The sequence below is a fragment of the Brassica oleracea genome, chromosome C9, assembly GCF_000695525.1.
Source record: "Brassica oleracea var. oleracea cultivar TO1000 chromosome C9, BOL, whole genome shotgun sequence".
In the NCBI taxonomy this organism is placed as follows: domain Eukaryota; kingdom Viridiplantae; phylum Streptophyta; class Magnoliopsida; order Brassicales; family Brassicaceae; genus Brassica; species Brassica oleracea.
In genome coordinates this window covers 8,546,622-8,565,363 of record NC_027756.1, presented here as the reverse complement: position 1 = coordinate 8,565,363, position 18,742 = coordinate 8,546,622, and the positions used below count along the sequence as shown (strand labels likewise).

The following is an 18,742-nucleotide window of genomic DNA, read 5'->3' as shown; positions in this document are numbered from 1 at the left end:
ACAAACATAAACCAGGTTTTTTATTCTTATCTGAAACGAAACAAGATTTCGATTTCGTACAAAGGTTTCAATCTCATTTTGGATATGATAGTTTGGTTACTGGGGATCCAAATGGGAGAAGCGGTGGTTTGGCTCTTTTTTATAACAATGAATTTCAAATTAAAATTTTATATTCTAGCAACAGAATGATAGATATCGAGGCTGTGGTCAAAGGAAAACAAGTGTTCCTTACTTTTGTCTATGGGGAACTGGTACAAGAGCTAAGAGAGCAGGTTTGGGAGATATTAACTAGATTTGGATTGTCACGATCAGAACCTTGGTTTATTATTGGAGATCTAAATGAAATCACTGGGAATCATGAAAAGGATGGGGGTTCCCTACGATGTACAACTTCTTTCATTCCTTTTAACAACATGATAAGGAATAGTGGACTTCTGGAGTTTCCGGCTCGAGGTAATATACTGTCTTGGCAAGGAAGAAGGGGCAAAGGAAAAGGAGCAGTGATGGTCAGATGTCGTTTGGATCGGGCTTTGGCAAATGAGGAATGGCATACGCTTTTCCCATGTTCTTACACAGAATATTTGAAGATGGTGGGTTCTGATCATCGCCCCGTGGTTTCTTTTTTGGAGGATAATCTATCAAGGAAAAAAAGGGGACAGTTCAAGTTTGATAAGAGATGGATTTGACAAGAGGGTCTTATGGAATCAATTGTGGCAGGCTGGACAGAAAGTCAGGGAGGACAAACAGGGGATTTTGTTACAAAAATCAGTAATTGTCGTCATGAGATATCTTCATGGCGAAAAGATAACCAGCCATATGGGAAGGACAAAATTAAGGATCTTCAACAGGCTCTAGAAGAAGTTCAAATGGATAATAGCAGATCACAAGAAGAGATTCTTGAGGTTTCCAGGAAGTTACAAGAGGCCTATAAGGATGAGGAGGAATATTGGCATCAGAAAAGCCGAAATATGTGGCACTCGTCTGGAGATCTCAATACTAAGTTTTACCATGCTTTGACAAAGCAGCGTAGGGTTCGTAATAAAATAGTGGGGCTCCATGATGAATTGGGTAATTGGATAACCGAAGAGAACGGAGTTGAGAAGGTGGCCGTCGATTATTTTGAAAGTTTGTTTAGTTCCACGGACCCAATGGAATTTGATAGCTTCTTGGAAGAGATAGTTCCATTTATTTCCCCCCAAATGAATCAAATTTTATTGAGAATGGGAACAGAAGAAGAGGTTCGACTAGCTTTATTCATGATGCACCCAGAGAAAGCGCCAGGTCCGGATGGGATGACATCTTTTTTTTTTCAACATTCCTGGCATGTTATTAAGAAGGATGTGGTTGAGATGGTGAATAATTTTCTCCTCACAGGAAATATGGATCCACGTTTAAATATTACTAATATATGTATGATTCTGAAAATAGATAGGCCCACAAGGATGACGGATCTAAGGCCGATTAGTCTATGTAATGTTGGTTACAAGATTATCTCGAAAGTTTTGTGTCAAAGATTGAAAATTTGCCTACCACGGCTAATTTCGGAGACACAATCGGCTTTTGTGGCGGGCATGTTAATATCAGATAATATTCTTATAGCGCATGAAATGTTTCATGGACTGAGAACAAATAAGTCTTGTCAAAATAAGTTTATGGCGATCAAAACGGATATGAGTAAGGCGTATGATAGGATAGAGTGGAGTTTTATTGAGGCTCTTCTTCATAAGATGGGATTTGATCCTCGTTGGATCATCTTAATGTTGGAGTGTATTTCTTCGGTTCAATATAGGGTCCTTCTCAATGGTCAACCAAGAGGTCTTATCATCCCACAGCGGGGTTTACGGCAAGGGGATCCTTTGTCTCCGTAATTATTTATCATGTGCACTGAGGCACTAATCGCGAATATTAAGAAGGCGGAGAGAGTGAAACAATTAACTGGTCTAAAGGTAGCAAAAGCTTGTCCAACAATATCTCATTTGCTATTTGCAGATGATAGTCTTTTTTTTAAGGCAAATAAGGAGGAGTGTCAAGCCATTCTCAGGATTTTGAAGGAATATGAGGCTGTCTCAGGGCAACAAATTAATTTTCAGAAATCTTCAATTCAGTTTGGACATAAGATTGAAGAAGTTAGTCGTCAAGAATTGAGAGATATTTTCGGAATTCAAAATATAGGAGGTATGGGATCTTACTTAGGGTTACCAGAAAATCTTGGAGGATCTAAGATACAAGTGTTTGGTTTTGTACAAGAACGATTGAATAATAAGGTTAATGGATGGACGTTTAGATTTTTTACTAAAAGAGGAAAAGAGGTAATTATTAAGTCGGTGGTTAGGACCCTGCAAAACCATGTTATGTCTGTTTATCGGTTACCGAAGGCTACAGTAAAAAAGTTAACGAGTGATGTAGCTCAGTTTTGGTGGAGTCCAGGAGGAAGTACAAAAGGTACGCATTAGAAATCATGGGATAAATTATGTGTGTCTAATGATAATGGTGGACTCGGCTTTAAGGATCTTGTTGATTTTAACACTGCAATGCTTGGTAAGCAATTGTTGAGGCTGATTGAGAAGCCGAATACTCTTTTTTCAAGAGTTTTCAAAGGACGGTACTACAGGAATGCTTCACCCCTGGAACCGATTTGCTCAAACTCCCTGTCATATGGCTGGAGGAGTATTATTTCTGCTAGATCTCTGGTTTGTAAAGTACTAATTAAAAGGGTGGGAACATGTTCATCTATATCAGTATGGAATGATCTTTAGATCCCAACCACTCGCCCGAGACCAGCAAACAAAAACCTTCAACACAGTTACTCGGATCTCACAGTGGATTCCCTCATTAATCAGGAATCCCGAACATGGACTTTACAGGCAATCAGGGCTTTGGTGGATCCTCATGATGTAAAAATTATTGAAAGTATCCCATTAAGTTGAAATCAGATGGATGATAGAAATGGATGGCATTTTAACAACAATGGGAAATACTCTCTCAAATCAGGTTACCAAGTGGAAAGGGTCTACCCTGATAAAGAAAAACCACCAGAATTTTATGGGCCCACGGTGGATACATTAAAAGCTTTCTGCTGGAAAGTACGGTGTCCCCCGAAAATAAAACACTGGAAACTCCTTTCAGGATGTATAGCGGTAATGAAAAATCTAAAATCAAGAGGGATACAAGGGGATATATGATGTGCCCGATGCGGAGATCCGGAGGAATCAATAAATCATGTGTTTTTTTAATGTCCTCCAGCACGTCAAGTATGGGCTCTATCTAAGATACCATCGCATCCCAATATTTTTCCTATCAGTTCATTTTTGGCTAATATGGACCATCTTTTTTGGAGAGTTAATCCAAAGATGGATGACCACCAATTTGCATGGATGTTATGGTATATATGGAAAGGTCGGAATAATAAAGTTTTTAGCAACTTGGATATTGATTCGAGGGAAACACTTAAATTGGCAGAATTGGAATCATCACTCTGGGCTGAGGCACATGTAGTAAATGATCCAATGAGGGGGCATCAGGTACAGACCACTTCCACATTAGCGACGTCAGGAAGATGGTGTTTCATAGATGGTGTTTCATAGATGGATCATGGAAAGATAAGGATTTATTTTCAGGGCAAGGATGGTATAGCACTTTACCGGGTTTCAATGGTTTATTAGGGGCAAGGAATGTAAGGGCATGCCTCTCACCTCTTCATTCGGAGGTTGATGCCTTAATTTGGGCAATAGAATGTATGAAGAATTTAAGACAGTTTCAGGTGACGTTTGCAACAGATTGTTCTCAATTGGTGAAGATGGTTTCGGAACCAGAAGAATGACCAGTATTTGAAAGCTATCTGGAAGACATTAAACTCTTAAAAAGAAGTTTCTTTAACTCAAACATTGTTCATGTACCACGGACGGAGAACCTACGGGCGGATAGATTAGCACGCAGTTCTAGGAAACAACCGTCTTTCGTCGTTCACATGGATGCGGAGTTACCTATTTGGTTTACAGAGTCAAGTTGAGTCTGTAAATGTTTTTGCTGTAAAAAAAAAAACAGAAGTTACAATGTATACTATGTTGAACGCAATCACATGGTCGGTGGAATATGTGTCGTCGGAATAGGATAGGATGTGAAGTTTGTATGTTTGACGGATTTTGATGTTAGTGATCCCTTCAAAAAAGGGAACATTAGGGTTGCAGCGAGGACGCACTCAATCTATGGGGCTAAGCTCATTACTTGGTAGATCTTTGAGTTAATGTCTTACATCGAGATCTGGAGATTGGTGATTTGTCGGCTTGTCGCCAGCTCTCCACCACTAGTCGTAGGGTTTTCGATGACGAAGAGTTGTCTTCTAAACGTCGCAGGACCGCGCGTGATGACGGTAGTTAGCTCGGCGAGACGCTCGTTCATCGCCTTATGAGCTTTGTACTGCTGGGCAAGGTGGTATGTGATGCTTTTCATCATTCCATCATGGTCGGCGCTTCTGTTGCTTGTCCAGGTTTGTTTATGCCGGGTAAACCGCCAGTAGGATGTTGATCTTATGCTACTTTGTATAACTCCACGATGGGCACCAACCGTTGAATATGAGCTTGGCCGGCTCTGAGGAGATGAACAAAACTTGAGTGTGTGTTATTTCAAAGGCGTTTTATTGATTAAATTAGGGGTGTCCGCGCTACTTACGAGATTGTTGATAATTATTTTTCTTGAAAAAATATTTTTATTTTATTTTTATGTGTGCTATTTTGCCATTTTAATGCCATTTTTATCAAAGGTGGTATAGTACACTATCAATAAATATTACAATTAGGAATTCACTAAATTGGTCGTTTTGTAAAGTTGATATTATTAGATTTAAATCATATTATTTTTTAAAATAAGTCAAATGTAAATATAATGCAACACAAAGAATGGATGGTTAATAATATAATATGATATATCAATATGGTTTTTTAGTATTTGTTCCGTCCAAAACCTAGCAATTATTGGTTACAATATCACAATACCTATGTTTTCTATTTTATGTCAATAAGTTTACTGAGTAAATTCACTATAGAATTAAATAAATATATAATTTGTAAATAAAATAATAGAAAATAGTAAAAATAATAAAATAATAAAAACTTATGTTATCATTAGTTGTGAATAAATTAAATATTTAAAATATATTTCTATTATTTTATTTATTTCTTTATTCATCTTGAATTTTAGTGAACAGTAAAATAAATGATCAAACTTCATATACTAATAGTTAGTGCGAAAAAGATTAGATAGTTCACAATTATTTTATTTTATTTATTAAGAGTATGAATTTTTGGATAATATAATTTTGTGGTCATTTTTATTTGTTAAGAGCATTATTTAGTGTTTTTAGTGTGTTATGTAGTAGTAGGTGATAGGTAAATATATTTTGTGTTTTTTTTCCCTGTAATGTTCTGTTGTGTGTATAGTACTTGTCAGCAGTGAATTTAGCATATAATGTAAAAGTATATTGAATTTCAATAACTTTGCATTTAGGCATTTGTCGATTTTAAGATTAATGGTTTCAACGTCAAAATTGTATTTTATTTTTTTCATATTTTTGAACATCATAACTTTTAAGATGTTTTTTTTCTTCTTCCCATATTTTTGACCTTGAGCCGTCACCATCTCTGTTTTTCGTTTACCTTTCTAGTGTGTGGTGTTTCTCACCATCACCGAAAAAAGACTCACCTCCTGCTCTTGTTCTTCCTCGCCTTTTTTGTCGGTGAGATTATACGAATTTTGTTGTATATCGACTTTATGAGTTCCTAGTTGTTTGAATGTTTCTCACAACGTTGTAGGCTTTTCTAGTTAATATTGGTTGCTCCTCTTCTTCCTTAGATTTCTGCTGATGGTGATAGGAACTGCATCTCCTTGGGCTGGGGCAGATTTTAGTCAAGTTTGATGTTGTCTTCCTCGTCGTTGGCTTACCGTCAATAGCCTTGCTCGTATTGGTTTTCAAGATCTATTTTTTCAGGATCTGACTTCTATGCTCTCTTTCATAGCTCGAGGATAGCTCCATAGTTTGCTGATTTTGTTTTGTCTCCCTTTCCTTCTCTGTTTTCTCATCTCGTTGCAGCTTTCATCGTTGTTCGCATCTCTTGTAGTGCTCCCTTTCACCATGCTTACCACTCTAGGTTTGGATAATGTTTTCATTCGTGTGTATGCTATGTGGGCTTTGAAGGTTATTTATGGTCTCAAGCTTATTCTCTGATTTCGTGGTGGTTGGTTTCTATTATCCCTCCGCTAGGTTGTTTCTCTTCTTCTCATATTTCCTTTGGTATAGGTGTGTGGAATTAGTCTCTTGGAACTTTTGTCCCTCCTATCTAGAGCTTTGTGTTTCTTCACTTGCATGGGTGCTTTGTCTGTTCTTGTTTAGTTTGTGAGATGTTTCTTACCTTTTTGCTAGTGGTTGTGCTTCCAATACTTTAGGTCTGTATTTTCCTGCTTCTTGGTGAATTTGGTCTTCCGATTATTATTCTCTCTCTGGTCCGCTTTCTTGGTTCTTTGCGTTGGTGCTTGATCGCCCTTATTTTTGTTCGGGGGATTGTTTTGTTTCAGATTTTATCTATCTGTCTTTTTTTATTTTTACTTGTTCTCGCCAAGACACTTTATAGTACAATGAGGTAACTTAGTCTTCGTTCTTGATCTCCTTTCAGCTCTAGACCTCTATTGAATTAGTGTTACTATGGCATTTTGTTTTCCCAGTGATAATGGAAGTTTTAGGTTTAATTTTTGTGTTGTGCTCTAGTTTTTCATTTTTACTTTGGTTATTTTATAACTTTAATAGTAAAAGAAATATTTAATTTGTACAAGAAATAATAGAAAATAGTAAAAATAATAAAATTATGAAAGTTTATGCTATTTTTAGTTGTGAATAAATTAAATATTTAAAATATATTTATATTATTTTAATTATTTTTAAAATTTTAGTGACCAAGAAAATATATTCTCAAACTATAATGATACTTAATGTGAAAATGATTAGGTAGTGCACAATTAGAAAGTGATTGGACAAATTGTAATAATTTAAAAGAAAAATGATCTAAATTACAAAAAGAAAAATATGTGAACTCATATCAACAAAACCCTCTTTCACCCATGTTATAAGAAAAACACAAAGTCTACTTTATATATACGGATGAGAGAGAAATTACAACTGTGTGTGAACAAGAGAGAAAAGAAACAACACTCACCGGGAGTGTGTGGGAAAAGTACAAATCAATGAAATTAAAGTTAAATAATGAAAACCATAGTTCTAGCCGTCAATGGTGGGTGAATCTTTGGTGAAGTCTGAATGCCCTTCTTGATTTCTCATATCTCTCTTTTCTACCCAAACCTCCTCTCCTCTTTGCCATAAAGTTGACTTGACCTGATAAAATGGGTCGAGTGCTGGACCAAGCTTAACGGGCCAAACCCTTCGGATTGATCTCCTACATGTGGACCTCTCGAGCTGATCTTTTGGGCGGAGCTATCGGGCCCATCTCTTGTGCCGAGCTCATGGACCGTACTCTCTTATTCAATGGACTCTGTAGAGAGATACACTACATTGTAAAGGGAAGTAATCTATTTCTAACATGCGTGGACCTTCCAAATCATAGACTTTGATTTTATTCTTGAATCGTGAAAGAGAGTGCAATAATCAAGAAAGGAATATAGAATTGTCTCCTTAACGACATTTTATTATTACTTTGCGTGTATATATATAGAATATAAGGATAGTATTACTACTTGGCTTTTGAGTGAGGAACTTACAAATAAAAATAAATAAAGTTATAGAAATGAAGTTATCTCCAATGTTGGTCTTATATATAGATTGAACTCTCGACATCTATCTAACCATCTATCTAACCATCAATATAGCACTCATGAGTTCCATCGACAACCCTCCTCCTTCTTCTTTCACATGCCTTGTCGTAAATGAGAGAGCAGTACAATGGTTCCAAAAGAAAACAATTGGCGAAACAACTTATCTCATAATCTCTGATGTTCAATACGAGGACACTTTAAATTCTCACCATCTCCGATCGGTTCTTGGATGCAACAATAAAGAAGGCGAACGAAGCGACCACTACTGCTGGGCTTGTAGAAGTTATAAAACTGGTACCACCTATTTTTATTATTGCAACGAGTGTAATAACTATTACCACAAAGAATGTGTTGAGTCTCCTCCTATATTCATTTCCTCTTACCACCCAAAATATCCTCTTCAGCTTCTCAAATATGATAGGGGTATTAGACGGGAATGTCTTTGTTGTGGGTTAGAAATCTACGGACTAGTTTATCATTCTTCTATTTCTGATCTTTTTATGGATCCTCTTTGCGCAAGCAAACAAGAGTTTTCTACTATACACAATCCAGAAAGGCATGAGCATACCCTCCATTACTTTCCTAGAAAAGCACCAATTACTTGCGATGTTTGCGCATCTGATGATACCAAAAATTGCTTCTACTCTTGTCTTCAATGCGATTTTATTGTCCATGGAAGATGTATCAACTTGCCACACGTCATACGAATATCTTGTCACAGCCACCGTCTTTCTTTTACTAGTTCTCTTCCTTTCGGAAATTCTTGGTTTTGCGGAGTTTGTAGCCAGAAGATGGATGAAAACTATGGATCATATTCTTGCACAAAGAGTTGCACCTATGCAGTGCACACTAACTGTGCTACTTTGCTTGATATATGGGCTGGTAAGGAACTCAAGGACCAACCAGAGCTGGAAGATGATAATATTAAGCCGTCGTTTGAGGAGATGGGTGATGGAATTATACGACATTTTAGGCATGCACACCATCGCATGAAATTTATTGAAGATATTGAAGGAGTTTTTGATGCAAAACAACAACATTGTCAAGCGTGCATATTTCCTCTTTATGATGGTAATGTTTATACATGTATGGAATGTGATTTTTTTCTCCATGGAACGTGTGCAAATCTTCCTCGCATAAAACGTATTGAACATCGCCACCGATTAATTCTAGTTAAAGGAGGAAGCTATTTTTATTGTCGATTTTGCGATCGCTACTCTTGCGGTTTCGGATACACGTGTGGCGAAGGGTGTCTCGATTACTACCTGGACGTAAGATGTGCCTCCTTATCACAACTGGTCGATCATCCATCTCATCCACATCCTTTCTTCTTATTCTATCAACGAAAATCTTATCAAAAATGTTCGGCATGTGAAAGAACAGTAAGTATAAGTTTAAATTGTATTGAACGTGACTTTGTATTGTGCTGTCGTTGTGCCAGTCTTCCTTACAAGGTTAAGTATGATCATGATGAGCATATGCTCACCCTTTCTTATGAGAAAATTGCAAGTGGTCCTTGTTGGTGCCAAATTTGTGAGGAGACAACAGATCCGAAGAAAGGATACTACACATGCAGTGAGTGTAGAGTCACATTCCATACAGAATGTGTACTGGGAAATGACATCTATCTGAAGGAAGGAAATGAGCTATATACATACTACGGACGCAAAGTTGAGATCATCCTTAACAACCGTCTCAGCCGACCCATCTGCCATGGTTGTCGAAAACGCTGTCAATACAATATAGTATTCAAAAATTATCTTGGAAATATATTCTGTTCCTCCATTGAGGTAATATATTCTCGATAATATATTCTGAATAACTATTGTCTCCTGTTTTTAATTATTGTTCTTAATTATTTTTATGTACAAAAGAAAAACGCTTAGTAAAGAATAAAAAGCTGATTGTGTTTTTTATAAGAATGTGAATATCATTATTTGGTAATGTAGAAATGATATAAGAAAAACTCAATCTGCTAACAAGCAAATTAGGTACCAAGAAACCTTAAAAAGATTTAGAAAAGACTTTTGGGTACTTTGTTTAGATCTACACTCAGGGGTATTAACAAATAGCTAAAGTTGTTTGGATTTGGTAATACCGAATATACTTAATGGATGTTTTTGGTATACAAACCGATAAACACTAACTTGATAGAAGAGCACTGTTTTGCCACTTCCGCTAAGCCTAGACAGGAGTACAGTATTGGATTTCGTACGTCTGAACAAGCGACCTGCACCAAAAGTGACGACATTAACCACCAAAACGTTTGGTTTTCTTTATGTATAATCAAGGTGAGACATCAAAAACATAGAAGCAACTGTACACTAAATGAGCTTATACTAAAGATTAATCACAAGTTTAAAGTAGGCACCCTTTAGACATGAAACTCCTCAACCGCAAACAAGAAGGCAAGAAAACTATTATATCAAAAATCTAAGCCTAGAAGAATCCTCGGCAGAGTTGAAAGAGAAGAAAGATGTGATGTCCACTACTTACGAGAGAATAAGAAGATGGTAGTTAGTAACAGAGCACCAACAGCAGCATAAAGCTGATTCTTTGGTATATGTTGAGCAAATTCGACTCCTTGATAGAACCACTGCTCAGCCAGAATCTTCAAATCTTCCACGTTCTTCTCCATTTGGTTTCCTCAGATTCATAACAATTACAACAACAATGTAATGATCATTCAGCAAAGCAAAGAAGCTTCGTTGAGGCAATTTAACGAATAGGTTTTGTGCAAAAGCTTCCTGATAACAAAAAGCACGTTCCAAGTTCTCTTCAGATACATAACAAATATGACTTTACCAAGGAGTATTCTTCTCTGAGTCAACGCATATTTAATTTTTTTAAAATATAATTTTGGATCACTAATGAGAAGAAGAGCTCTTATAATGCATATAAAACAGATTAAATAATAAGAAAAATATAAAAAAGTTAATTATTTGTTTAATTAAAAGAAATGTGTCAAGTTGGTTACCTTTATTAAGCTTAATATTTTAACTATATGGTTTTAAAGGATTAGAAAAGACCAGACCCATAGCTTATCATAATGGTGTTGTCTTGATGCAGTCATTAGCAGAGCTCAACCTAACAATCGATCTGATCTTGAAGCTTTGTTATCACTCTTAATGAGTTCCTTGAAAAGAAATATAAGATATCATATGATTATTTTTATAGGTCATGACCTGATCTATATAAGTGAACTATATTTTTTTGTAGAAAAGATCCCCTCCAAGGTAACACATAGAGTTATAGAGAGCCTCCTCATTGATGTATCTATTATAACTTGTATTTCTGCGGAAATTAGAGTTCAGTCTCTCATTAATCTTCCCAAGAAAAAAAACAAATCACAAGTAGCACAAATAACACACAACTGAGAAAATAAAATTACAACAAAAGTTTTTTTTATAGTTTCTTGAAAATAAACTGGTCAAAGTAGAGATTACATATAAAGGACAAGCAAGTAGAAGAGTAGAAGAAGAAAGCTTACACTATACAAATGAAGCTCCACAAGAAGAAGAAGAAACCACCACAAAAGACTTCCTTCTTCTTGTGGGAAACTCTTTAACAAACCCTTTAGTTCTTGATTCCTACTCGTCCTCCTCGAGTTCAACAATCTGCGCACGTCTCTGAGCAGCTTTCCTCCTGATGAAGAAGCCCCATCTCATAGCTGCTTTGATCTTTAGCCATCCAACAACAGGCTTACCCGACTGTGAACGCTCTTCTTCATAATCACCCAACGAAGACTGACCAAAAGAGTTAAACCCAAACCCATCTTCCCCCACGTTCATCGGAGTTTGAGGGCCACCACCAACACCACCATTCATGCTAAAGAGTCTCAACAGCTGCTGCATATCATCGTTCTCAAGCATTTCGTTACTTCTAGCCCTAATCTCTTCCTCTGATAAAAACCCATCACCTCCTCTGTTTGACCAATCATTAAAAGGGTTCATCTCCGAATGAGGCTGAACAAAGTGGTTGTTTTGGGATCCTGACGATGGACCTAGTGCTAATCTCCCACCACCGTTGCCATTCATCATGCCTTGTGATTCATGAGTGTTGCTAACTAGCTGGTCTTGAGGTGCAAATGAAGCGTTTCCATAGTGCATGTAAGAGGTAGTATCAGACTGAGCTGGGAAGCTTGAAGCCGGAATCTGATTGTACACTGATGCTGTTAAAACCCAAAGAATGACTGTTAATTCGGTTCCACAACAACAAAAAGAAAATGGGTTTTAAGATCAACTCACCTTCACCAGTTATGTCTGAATATGATGTTGAAGGTTGGCTTGGAACAGAAACTGGCATTGAGTAATCTATCTCAGCTGTCTTGTTAACTTGGTTGAAGTTCATCAGTGACTTGCTGTCATACTCAACAACTTGATCCCAGTTTTCATATGCTTTCTTCACCAATGCATCAACATAACCCTATACATATAATCAATGTTTAAGAATTATTTAGGCTGTAACTAGGCGCTCTATAAAGAATTAGCGACTTGACGGATTATTCGGGGTCCAAGCCAGGATTAGGCGCTTTAACAAAGTTTTTATTTATCTTTAATATATTTTACATTTATATAAGATATTTTAGTTATTGGGTTTAATTATAAAAATGTTTTGATGAATTATCAAAATTAAATATACATAACAAAATAAACTAAACAAATTTTTGGATTTATACTAACCTTATTATTTAATTTTAAAATTTTAACCTAATTTTGATCGATTTAGAACGGTTTAAACTGATTTAGAATGGTTTAAACCGGTTTGAATCGGATTTAAGAAAATCATTTCGGTTAGGACCGATTTGTCGTCTAGGCGGGCACCTAGGCGCTGCCACCTAGACCAATTTTTAGAACCATGCATATAATACATCAACAGTTTACCATTTACCAAGTAAGAGAGAAGAAACAAGTGTATATCTATAAGAAGCACAAACCTTTTGGTTGTCAGAAAGAGAATCCGCAGGATAGTACTGCTTCCCTGAAATAAGACCACTAAACTCATAGATATTGTTGAAAACAACACCAACTGAGTCCTCAGGATAGTAGACGTAAAGCATTTCACTCAAGACACATGTCTTGGAATGTTCTGCAAGTGTCTCCCACATCCTGTTCGACATTCCACTCCCAAGAATCTGATTAAAAAAAAAAAACTCGATGAGTAAGTAAGAATCTTTCAACATCTTGATAAGATACAATGGATAGTGGAGATGGTGCACTTACAGTCCTTAGTTTCTGAGAGTCTTTCACCATAAGACGTAGAAACTCTTTAACGTTGTAGATTCCTGCTTTGTTCAGCTTCTTATGGAAAGCTCCGTCTTTACCGATCTTCTCCAGCCTCCACACTTCATCATCCAAAGCAGGTGGATAATGTTTCTTGTACACTGTGGAAAATAACCATTAGGGTCCCTAATGTATAATTATACTAATACTAATATTAATACCTAAAATTAAAATTATAAATCAAATATTAGTTTTGTTTTGGATACAAAACACCCAAATAACATTGTATCCATGGTTACTTTCAGAAAAAAAACATTGTAACCCGTTCAAACCATATATCTGAGTATTTTTGGTTTTTTAATCATTTTTAGATAAGTTTGAGTAGTTTAGATATAAATACCCGTAGTTTAGTTACTTTAGCTAAAACCCAAACCCACCCGGATCCAGGAGTACCAGACTCGAACCCGACCCTTTTCTTTGGTAATATCCTGTTTTTTGTAATATCCGAATGGGACCATTTTTCAAAACCAAAACCGATACTCATCGTACCCATACGTACCCAAATGCACGGGCCTAATAAGAGAGTAACAAAAAATGTTTTCAATGTGACTCAAATGAAAGCAGAAAGCAAGAACTTACACTCTCCACGATGGTCCTTGACGGTGAAAGCTTCTGTCTTCGCCTCGCGCACACGCAACCCCTCACAGTAACCAGAAGAGACCTTTAACCCCAGCCTGAACTTTCTGCATCTTATCCAACTCGAGTTATCCGTAAAGATAAGCTCTCCTAACGTCCCCACGCCTTCTTTCAACGTCACCTGCACGTCGCCGGTCAAGAGCGGCCTCTTTCCTTGACGCTCTTTCACCAAATGGCTTTCGAACTCCTCCTCGGTCCAGTCTTCTTCATCTTCGTTGTTGAAATCACCGTCAAGCACAACAACATCAAGCTTAGCAGAAGCTTCAGGTCCTACTGTTAATACATGTCCCGTTGTGGCGTCTAACAGTACAACGTGGATGGCAGCGCCTTGCTCCCCTTCTATCTTCCCTCCAGTGAAGAGAGGAACAGAGAGTCTAGACCTGAACTGCAGCTGCAAGTTCCTTCCACCGATGCCTTCTATTCGTTTGGGAGAGGACCTTTCACTACTAAGTCTTGCGGGGCCTAGTTTCGCCAGTGCCCTCTCCACCTCTTCGCTTACCACTCTGCGAAGAATAGGTTCCAAAGACGAGCAAAGTCTTTGTAAGCTATCCATCTTCAGGGCTTCCACAATTACACTGCAAAGAACATACACAAGCTTTCTCAAATTCAATAATCAAAACATCTAAACAACACTTTCTACTTCACACAAATAATCAATCAATTGTAGATTTGAAAAGCGAGAATCTGAACTCAGAACACAACACAAACTAAAAGGGTTTGACACTAAGACAAGTATCAGCATAGATTACCTTGCAAGAGCGGGTCTTTTACGCTCAGGCTGCTGCTGCTGCTGATTATTGTTATCATCATCTTCCTCAAGCTTTCTCTTTTCTCTCATACTATTAGTCCTCTCCATATATCTTGTCTGCATCTTTTCTCCCCTAAAGCTAAAAGATCTGTAAGAACGAGACAAGCTAAAGTAAAGACACTTCACCAATCTAGAAACTGTGATTCGATTTGAAGGAGAGAGAGAGACCAAAAAGAATACCTCAGAAATGGTGTTTGGTTTGGATAGAGAGAGAGAGAGAGAGAAAATCAAAAGAGGTTATGTTCTGTCTTTTTTTTTTTTGAACACCAATGTTCTGTCTTAATTAATTTACTTCTAGCACTTGTCTTGGTATGTGATTAGTCGACTACTTTGACTGGTTGTAGTAAATTAAGATAAATATCTGGTGCGGGCGAGACCACCGTAGGCTTGAATTGCCGCCACTTTGTTGTTCGTTTATTGGTTGACATTGTTGGGCCGGCGGCTAGTGTTATGTATTTTTAGCACATGCTTTATTCTAGTTGAAAATATAAAAATTAAAACTTTGGAGTTTGTATATAAAGTCTAATTATTTCATATTTTACACGATTATAATAGTGCAAAAGTACAAAACACATCATCACATCACCAGGGATAAGATTCAACATGGGTTTATAATATAGATTACATGAATATAAGATCTACCTGCAATATAAGAGATCAGGTCCATAGATTTCTTTATTTATATGTTTTAACTTGCACAACATTTTTTAAAAACAATCTTTACTGTTTGTAACATTTACATATTCTGATTGGACTATAATTAACTTCAATCTTCTTTAGGTTTACCAAACATATAAAATGATACAAATACAGACAGCAATTTAATTTAATCAAATGGGTTTATTTTTAAATATTTTGTGTAAAAAAAATTATTGAAAAGTCCAGCAAAATATTGAGTTTTAATTTAAAAAGAAATGTGCATATTCATTGAAGTAATGAAAACTCCACATTACAGCAAACCAAACTGGACAATACCATCCATTAGATTCAACCAAAGTTTCTCAAAATTGTCAGTAGTACATTGCAATTTTACACATTAATGAAGAGAAGAAAGTATTGTCAGCTAACTCAAGAAGAAGAAGACTCAACTCAACATGTCTTTAGGAAAAGCTTTGGAGATAATCTAAAGCATCCTCAAGAGACTGCGTTGAGAAAAAAAATACAACTTTCCCCTGTTTACATAGAAATGGATGATTATGCTTTCAATTATTTTTTTAAAGTGACAAACCAAGTTGTTACACATATCATAAAGAGAAAGGCCACAGAGTAGAGAAGGATGTGATTACTTACGTGTTCATCATCAGAGTTATGTTGTCTCCTTTAAGTAGAATCCTTCCTGCATTTACATTCGGGTTTACTGAGCCAAAAGCAAACAAATCAAATGAGAAACTTGTTAACAAAAGAATGAGTCCTCACCAAGTGGTTTCCTGGTGTTCTTCTTGATGCTCACTTCCTCAGCTTCATCCAACACTAGGTTCATGTATGATGTATTCGTCAAAACCCTGCAAAAAGGAGAGATATTGTAACAAGGAAATCAATGAGAATGTCATAATAACAAATCTGAGATTTCTCCTAATTAACCATAGACCTACAAAAAGCGTCAACCCTAAACCAAAAGTATAGTAATACAAAATGAAACAAGGAACACCCAACGTCTAAGTAAGCAACACTAAGATTTTAAAGAATGAGGCTCCGATGACTGCGGTTTGAGCGGTGCGGGAGAAGCGGTTCAACTGCGGTATGATTTTAACAGTTATAAAAACGTATAGATATATGGTATATGTAGAGATTTTTGTTATTGTTAACTGCGGTGCGGGCGGGGCGGTTGTAAACATTCGAAGCCTTAACTCTTAACCAAGTTTGAAATACGTAGAGAGTCAGCTTGAACCTTAACTCGAGAAAAGTAAAAGTATAGCAATACAAACTTAGACTTTCCCTAAGAATCAGAACTAGTTTTGTATTGAGAGGCGAATGTATAATAACTTACAATGATTCTTCCTTCAATCTTCAAATCTTTCTGCTCGAACAGCCAAATCTGGATCCTAGCTTTCTGCATCATATAGACAAGACGAATCAAGCTAAACCCACGAAAATCCATTGCAAACTGAGAGATAGATGAAGGGAGCTTACGCTTTGAAGAAACCTAAAAATCAAGTTCTGTAGCAGCCACCGGAAAACAAAAGCAAAACTCAGTCAAGGAACAGAGAGGAAAGTAGTCGAAACAACAGAGAACTTACGATAGGTTGGGTCATAATCCTTTGAACTTTTGTGCTCGCCATTGCTTCCGACCTTTCAAACCTCTCTCTCTCTCTCTCTCTCTCAAACACTAAGGCTTCGAATGTTTACAACCGCCCCGCACCGCAGTTAACAGTAACAAAAATTTCTACATATACCATATATCTATACATTTTTATAACTGTTAAAATCGTACCGCAGTTAAACCGCTTGTCCCGCACCGCTTAAACCGCAGTCACCATTCGGAGCCTAAAACCCTAAATCAATAACCAGAGTCAGATATAAGCTGTTTATTAAAATTAGTTTTTGGTCCTCGTAAAACTTTTATAATGCTAATATCCGCCCGTACAAAACTATGGCTATATGATTGATTATACATCTAGTGGACGCTTTCTTTCAAATGAGGGTCGAAAGAATATAACATATACATAACATCCTTTTTTGTTAAGAATCAAATAAAAGATTTTTTTCAAGAACAAGAAATCTTTCATTATGAATGAAAAGATAAAACCCTTTTAAATTCCGAAATAAATCAATGGAAAAAATGATTACGAAGTCATTCTCAATATAATTTACCTCAGATTGCATGGGCTAGATTAGTAACCCAAAAATGGAAAAAAAAATAAACCAAGACTCTCTAGTTCTAAATCCAAGTTTAAACATAGTGGATTCATACGATTTTTTTTTTGATAATTACAAAAAACAAAATTTTTGTGACATGTCGATTTTAATTTGAGTTTGCTGACATGTCGGCTTCACAATCATTTAACAATTAATACGTTCACATACTATTTTTTTTTAATTCTACCGCAAACAATTTAATTTAATGTGTTCACACTAATTTCTTTTAATCATCTCATTTTTAGTTCTTGCATTTTTAACCTTTGTATTAGTGAACAGAAGCTCTCTCACAATTACTGAATAATATCATTTCGAAAGAAAGAAATTAAAAAATGATTAAGATTCACATCAACTAAAATGATGGAATGAGAATGTTTTTAGAAATTGAAAGTTTTGTATCTTGCCAAACTTAGCCATGGTTGAGGTTTTTGTACAAGAAGGCAATAAATAATTGTGATTGGTTATGAATTAAGAAATTTGAGGTAAAAAATACCACACACAAAGTCGGATCTGTTATTAATCATGAAGTGGATGGTCCATAACCTAGACCATACAAGTTCAAGACTAGAGTCCATTGGGGGTTTACATCAATCCACATGGAAGACCCATTCAACCTTAGTCTTTATGAGTTTGACCATGTCATTATGTAGAGTATCTTTGTAATCAATTCTCCCTTTGACTCCACCTTGTATGAACCACTATATATAGTGGTGTAAGCAATAAGAAATATACAACACATTCTCACAAATCTTCTCTCAAATCTTAACATGTTATCAGCACGAGACTTTCTCCACCTGAGCAATCTCATCCGCCGGCGATCATCTCTTTTCCGGCCATCTCTTCCGGCCCTCAGCCTTGCTCCGCCGGCCAAGTCTATCCCTCTCACGGTTTTCCGGCCAGCTCCTCCACCTCTCTCTCAACCAGCTCATCCGCGGATCAGCTCTCTCTCACGGTGGTCCATTCAGATCAATTTGGTGTTTTCTAAAAGGTAAACTAATCTATCCATAAAATCTAAGAACACCACATAGCTGAATCCTGATTATTAAATATATTTGAATCATAAAACTTATAAAAATCTATAGATCTAAAATTATAACAAATATTAATCTTGAATCTAAGATCTATATGAATCTTGATTCTAAAATTATTTGAATCTCTAAAGATCTAAGAATCTCTAAAAACTTATAAAACTTATTAATAATCTAAGATCTATATGAATCTTGTTTCTAAGAACTATTTGAAATTATAAAAGATATTAGAGAAAATCATAAACCCCTTTTAGCTAGCAAGCCTTAAAATCTGTTCTCCTTTCTCCTATTTTGATCCGGCCTTAAATCCGGATTGA

General features: G+C 36.4%; 2 protein-coding genes and 1 long non-coding RNA gene across 5 annotated transcripts; 1 reads left to right on the top strand and 2 right to left on the bottom strand.

Annotated features, from left to right (window-relative positions):
• The first annotated feature begins 7,864 nt into the window (after window positions 1–7,864).
• LOC106314253 lies at window positions 7,865–9,623 on the top strand. The gene has a single exon (XM_013752162.1). The coding sequence runs from the start codon at window positions 7,875–7,877 to the stop codon at window positions 9,621–9,623; it is 1,749 nt and encodes a 582-aa protein (XP_013607616.1). The 5' UTR covers window positions 7,865–7,874.
• Window positions 9,624–11,158: 1,535 nt separating this feature from the next.
• Window positions 11,159–14,839, bottom strand: LOC106318869 (calmodulin-binding protein 60 C). 3 transcript variants are annotated; one of them, XM_013757020.1, is made up of 7 exons: window positions 14,722–14,839; window positions 14,483–14,629; window positions 13,677–14,308; window positions 13,038–13,198; window positions 12,752–12,949; window positions 12,063–12,240; window positions 11,159–11,986 (listed from the first exon to the last, which is right to left on the bottom strand). In XM_013757020.1, exons 2-7 carry the CDS (start codon window positions 14,602–14,604, stop codon window positions 11,406–11,408), a joined length of 1,872 nt encoding a protein of 623 aa, XP_013612474.1. In that variant the 5' UTR covers window positions 14,605–14,629; window positions 14,722–14,839; the 3' UTR covers window positions 11,159–11,405. The 3 variants fall into 3 exon arrangements, with proteins under 3 accessions (XP_013612474.1, XP_013612475.1, XP_013612473.1); XM_013757021.1 differs by having other exon boundaries at window positions 14,483–14,620; window positions 14,722–14,822; XM_013757019.1 differs by having other exon boundaries at window positions 14,483–14,799.
• Window positions 14,840–16,508: 1,669 nt separating this feature from the next.
• Window positions 16,509–16,862, bottom strand: LOC106317607. Its single transcript, XR_001265170.1, has 3 exons — window positions 16,779–16,862; window positions 16,672–16,698; window positions 16,509–16,591 (listed from the first exon to the last, which is right to left on the bottom strand). It is a non-coding gene; the product is annotated as an uncharacterized LOC106317607 (long non-coding RNA).
• Window positions 16,863–18,742: the final 1,880 nt, after the last annotated feature.

Coding starts and splice junctions, on each gene's coding strand:
- LOC106314253 (XM_013752162.1), top strand. CDS start 7,875: ATGAGTTCCATCGACAACCCTCCTCCTTCTTCTTTCACATGCCTTGTC.
- LOC106318869 (XM_013757020.1), bottom strand. CDS start 14,604: ATGCAGACAAGATATATGGAGAGGACTAATAGTATGAGAGAAAAGAGA. Junction 12,950..13,037: donor ACTCTCAGAAACTAAGGACT/GTAAGTGCACCA, acceptor TTTTTTAATCAG/ATTCTTGGGAGTGGAATGTC. Junction 11,987..12,062: donor TTCAGACATAACTGGTGAAG/GTGAGTTGATCT, acceptor GGGTTTTAACAG/CATCAGTGTACAATCAGATT.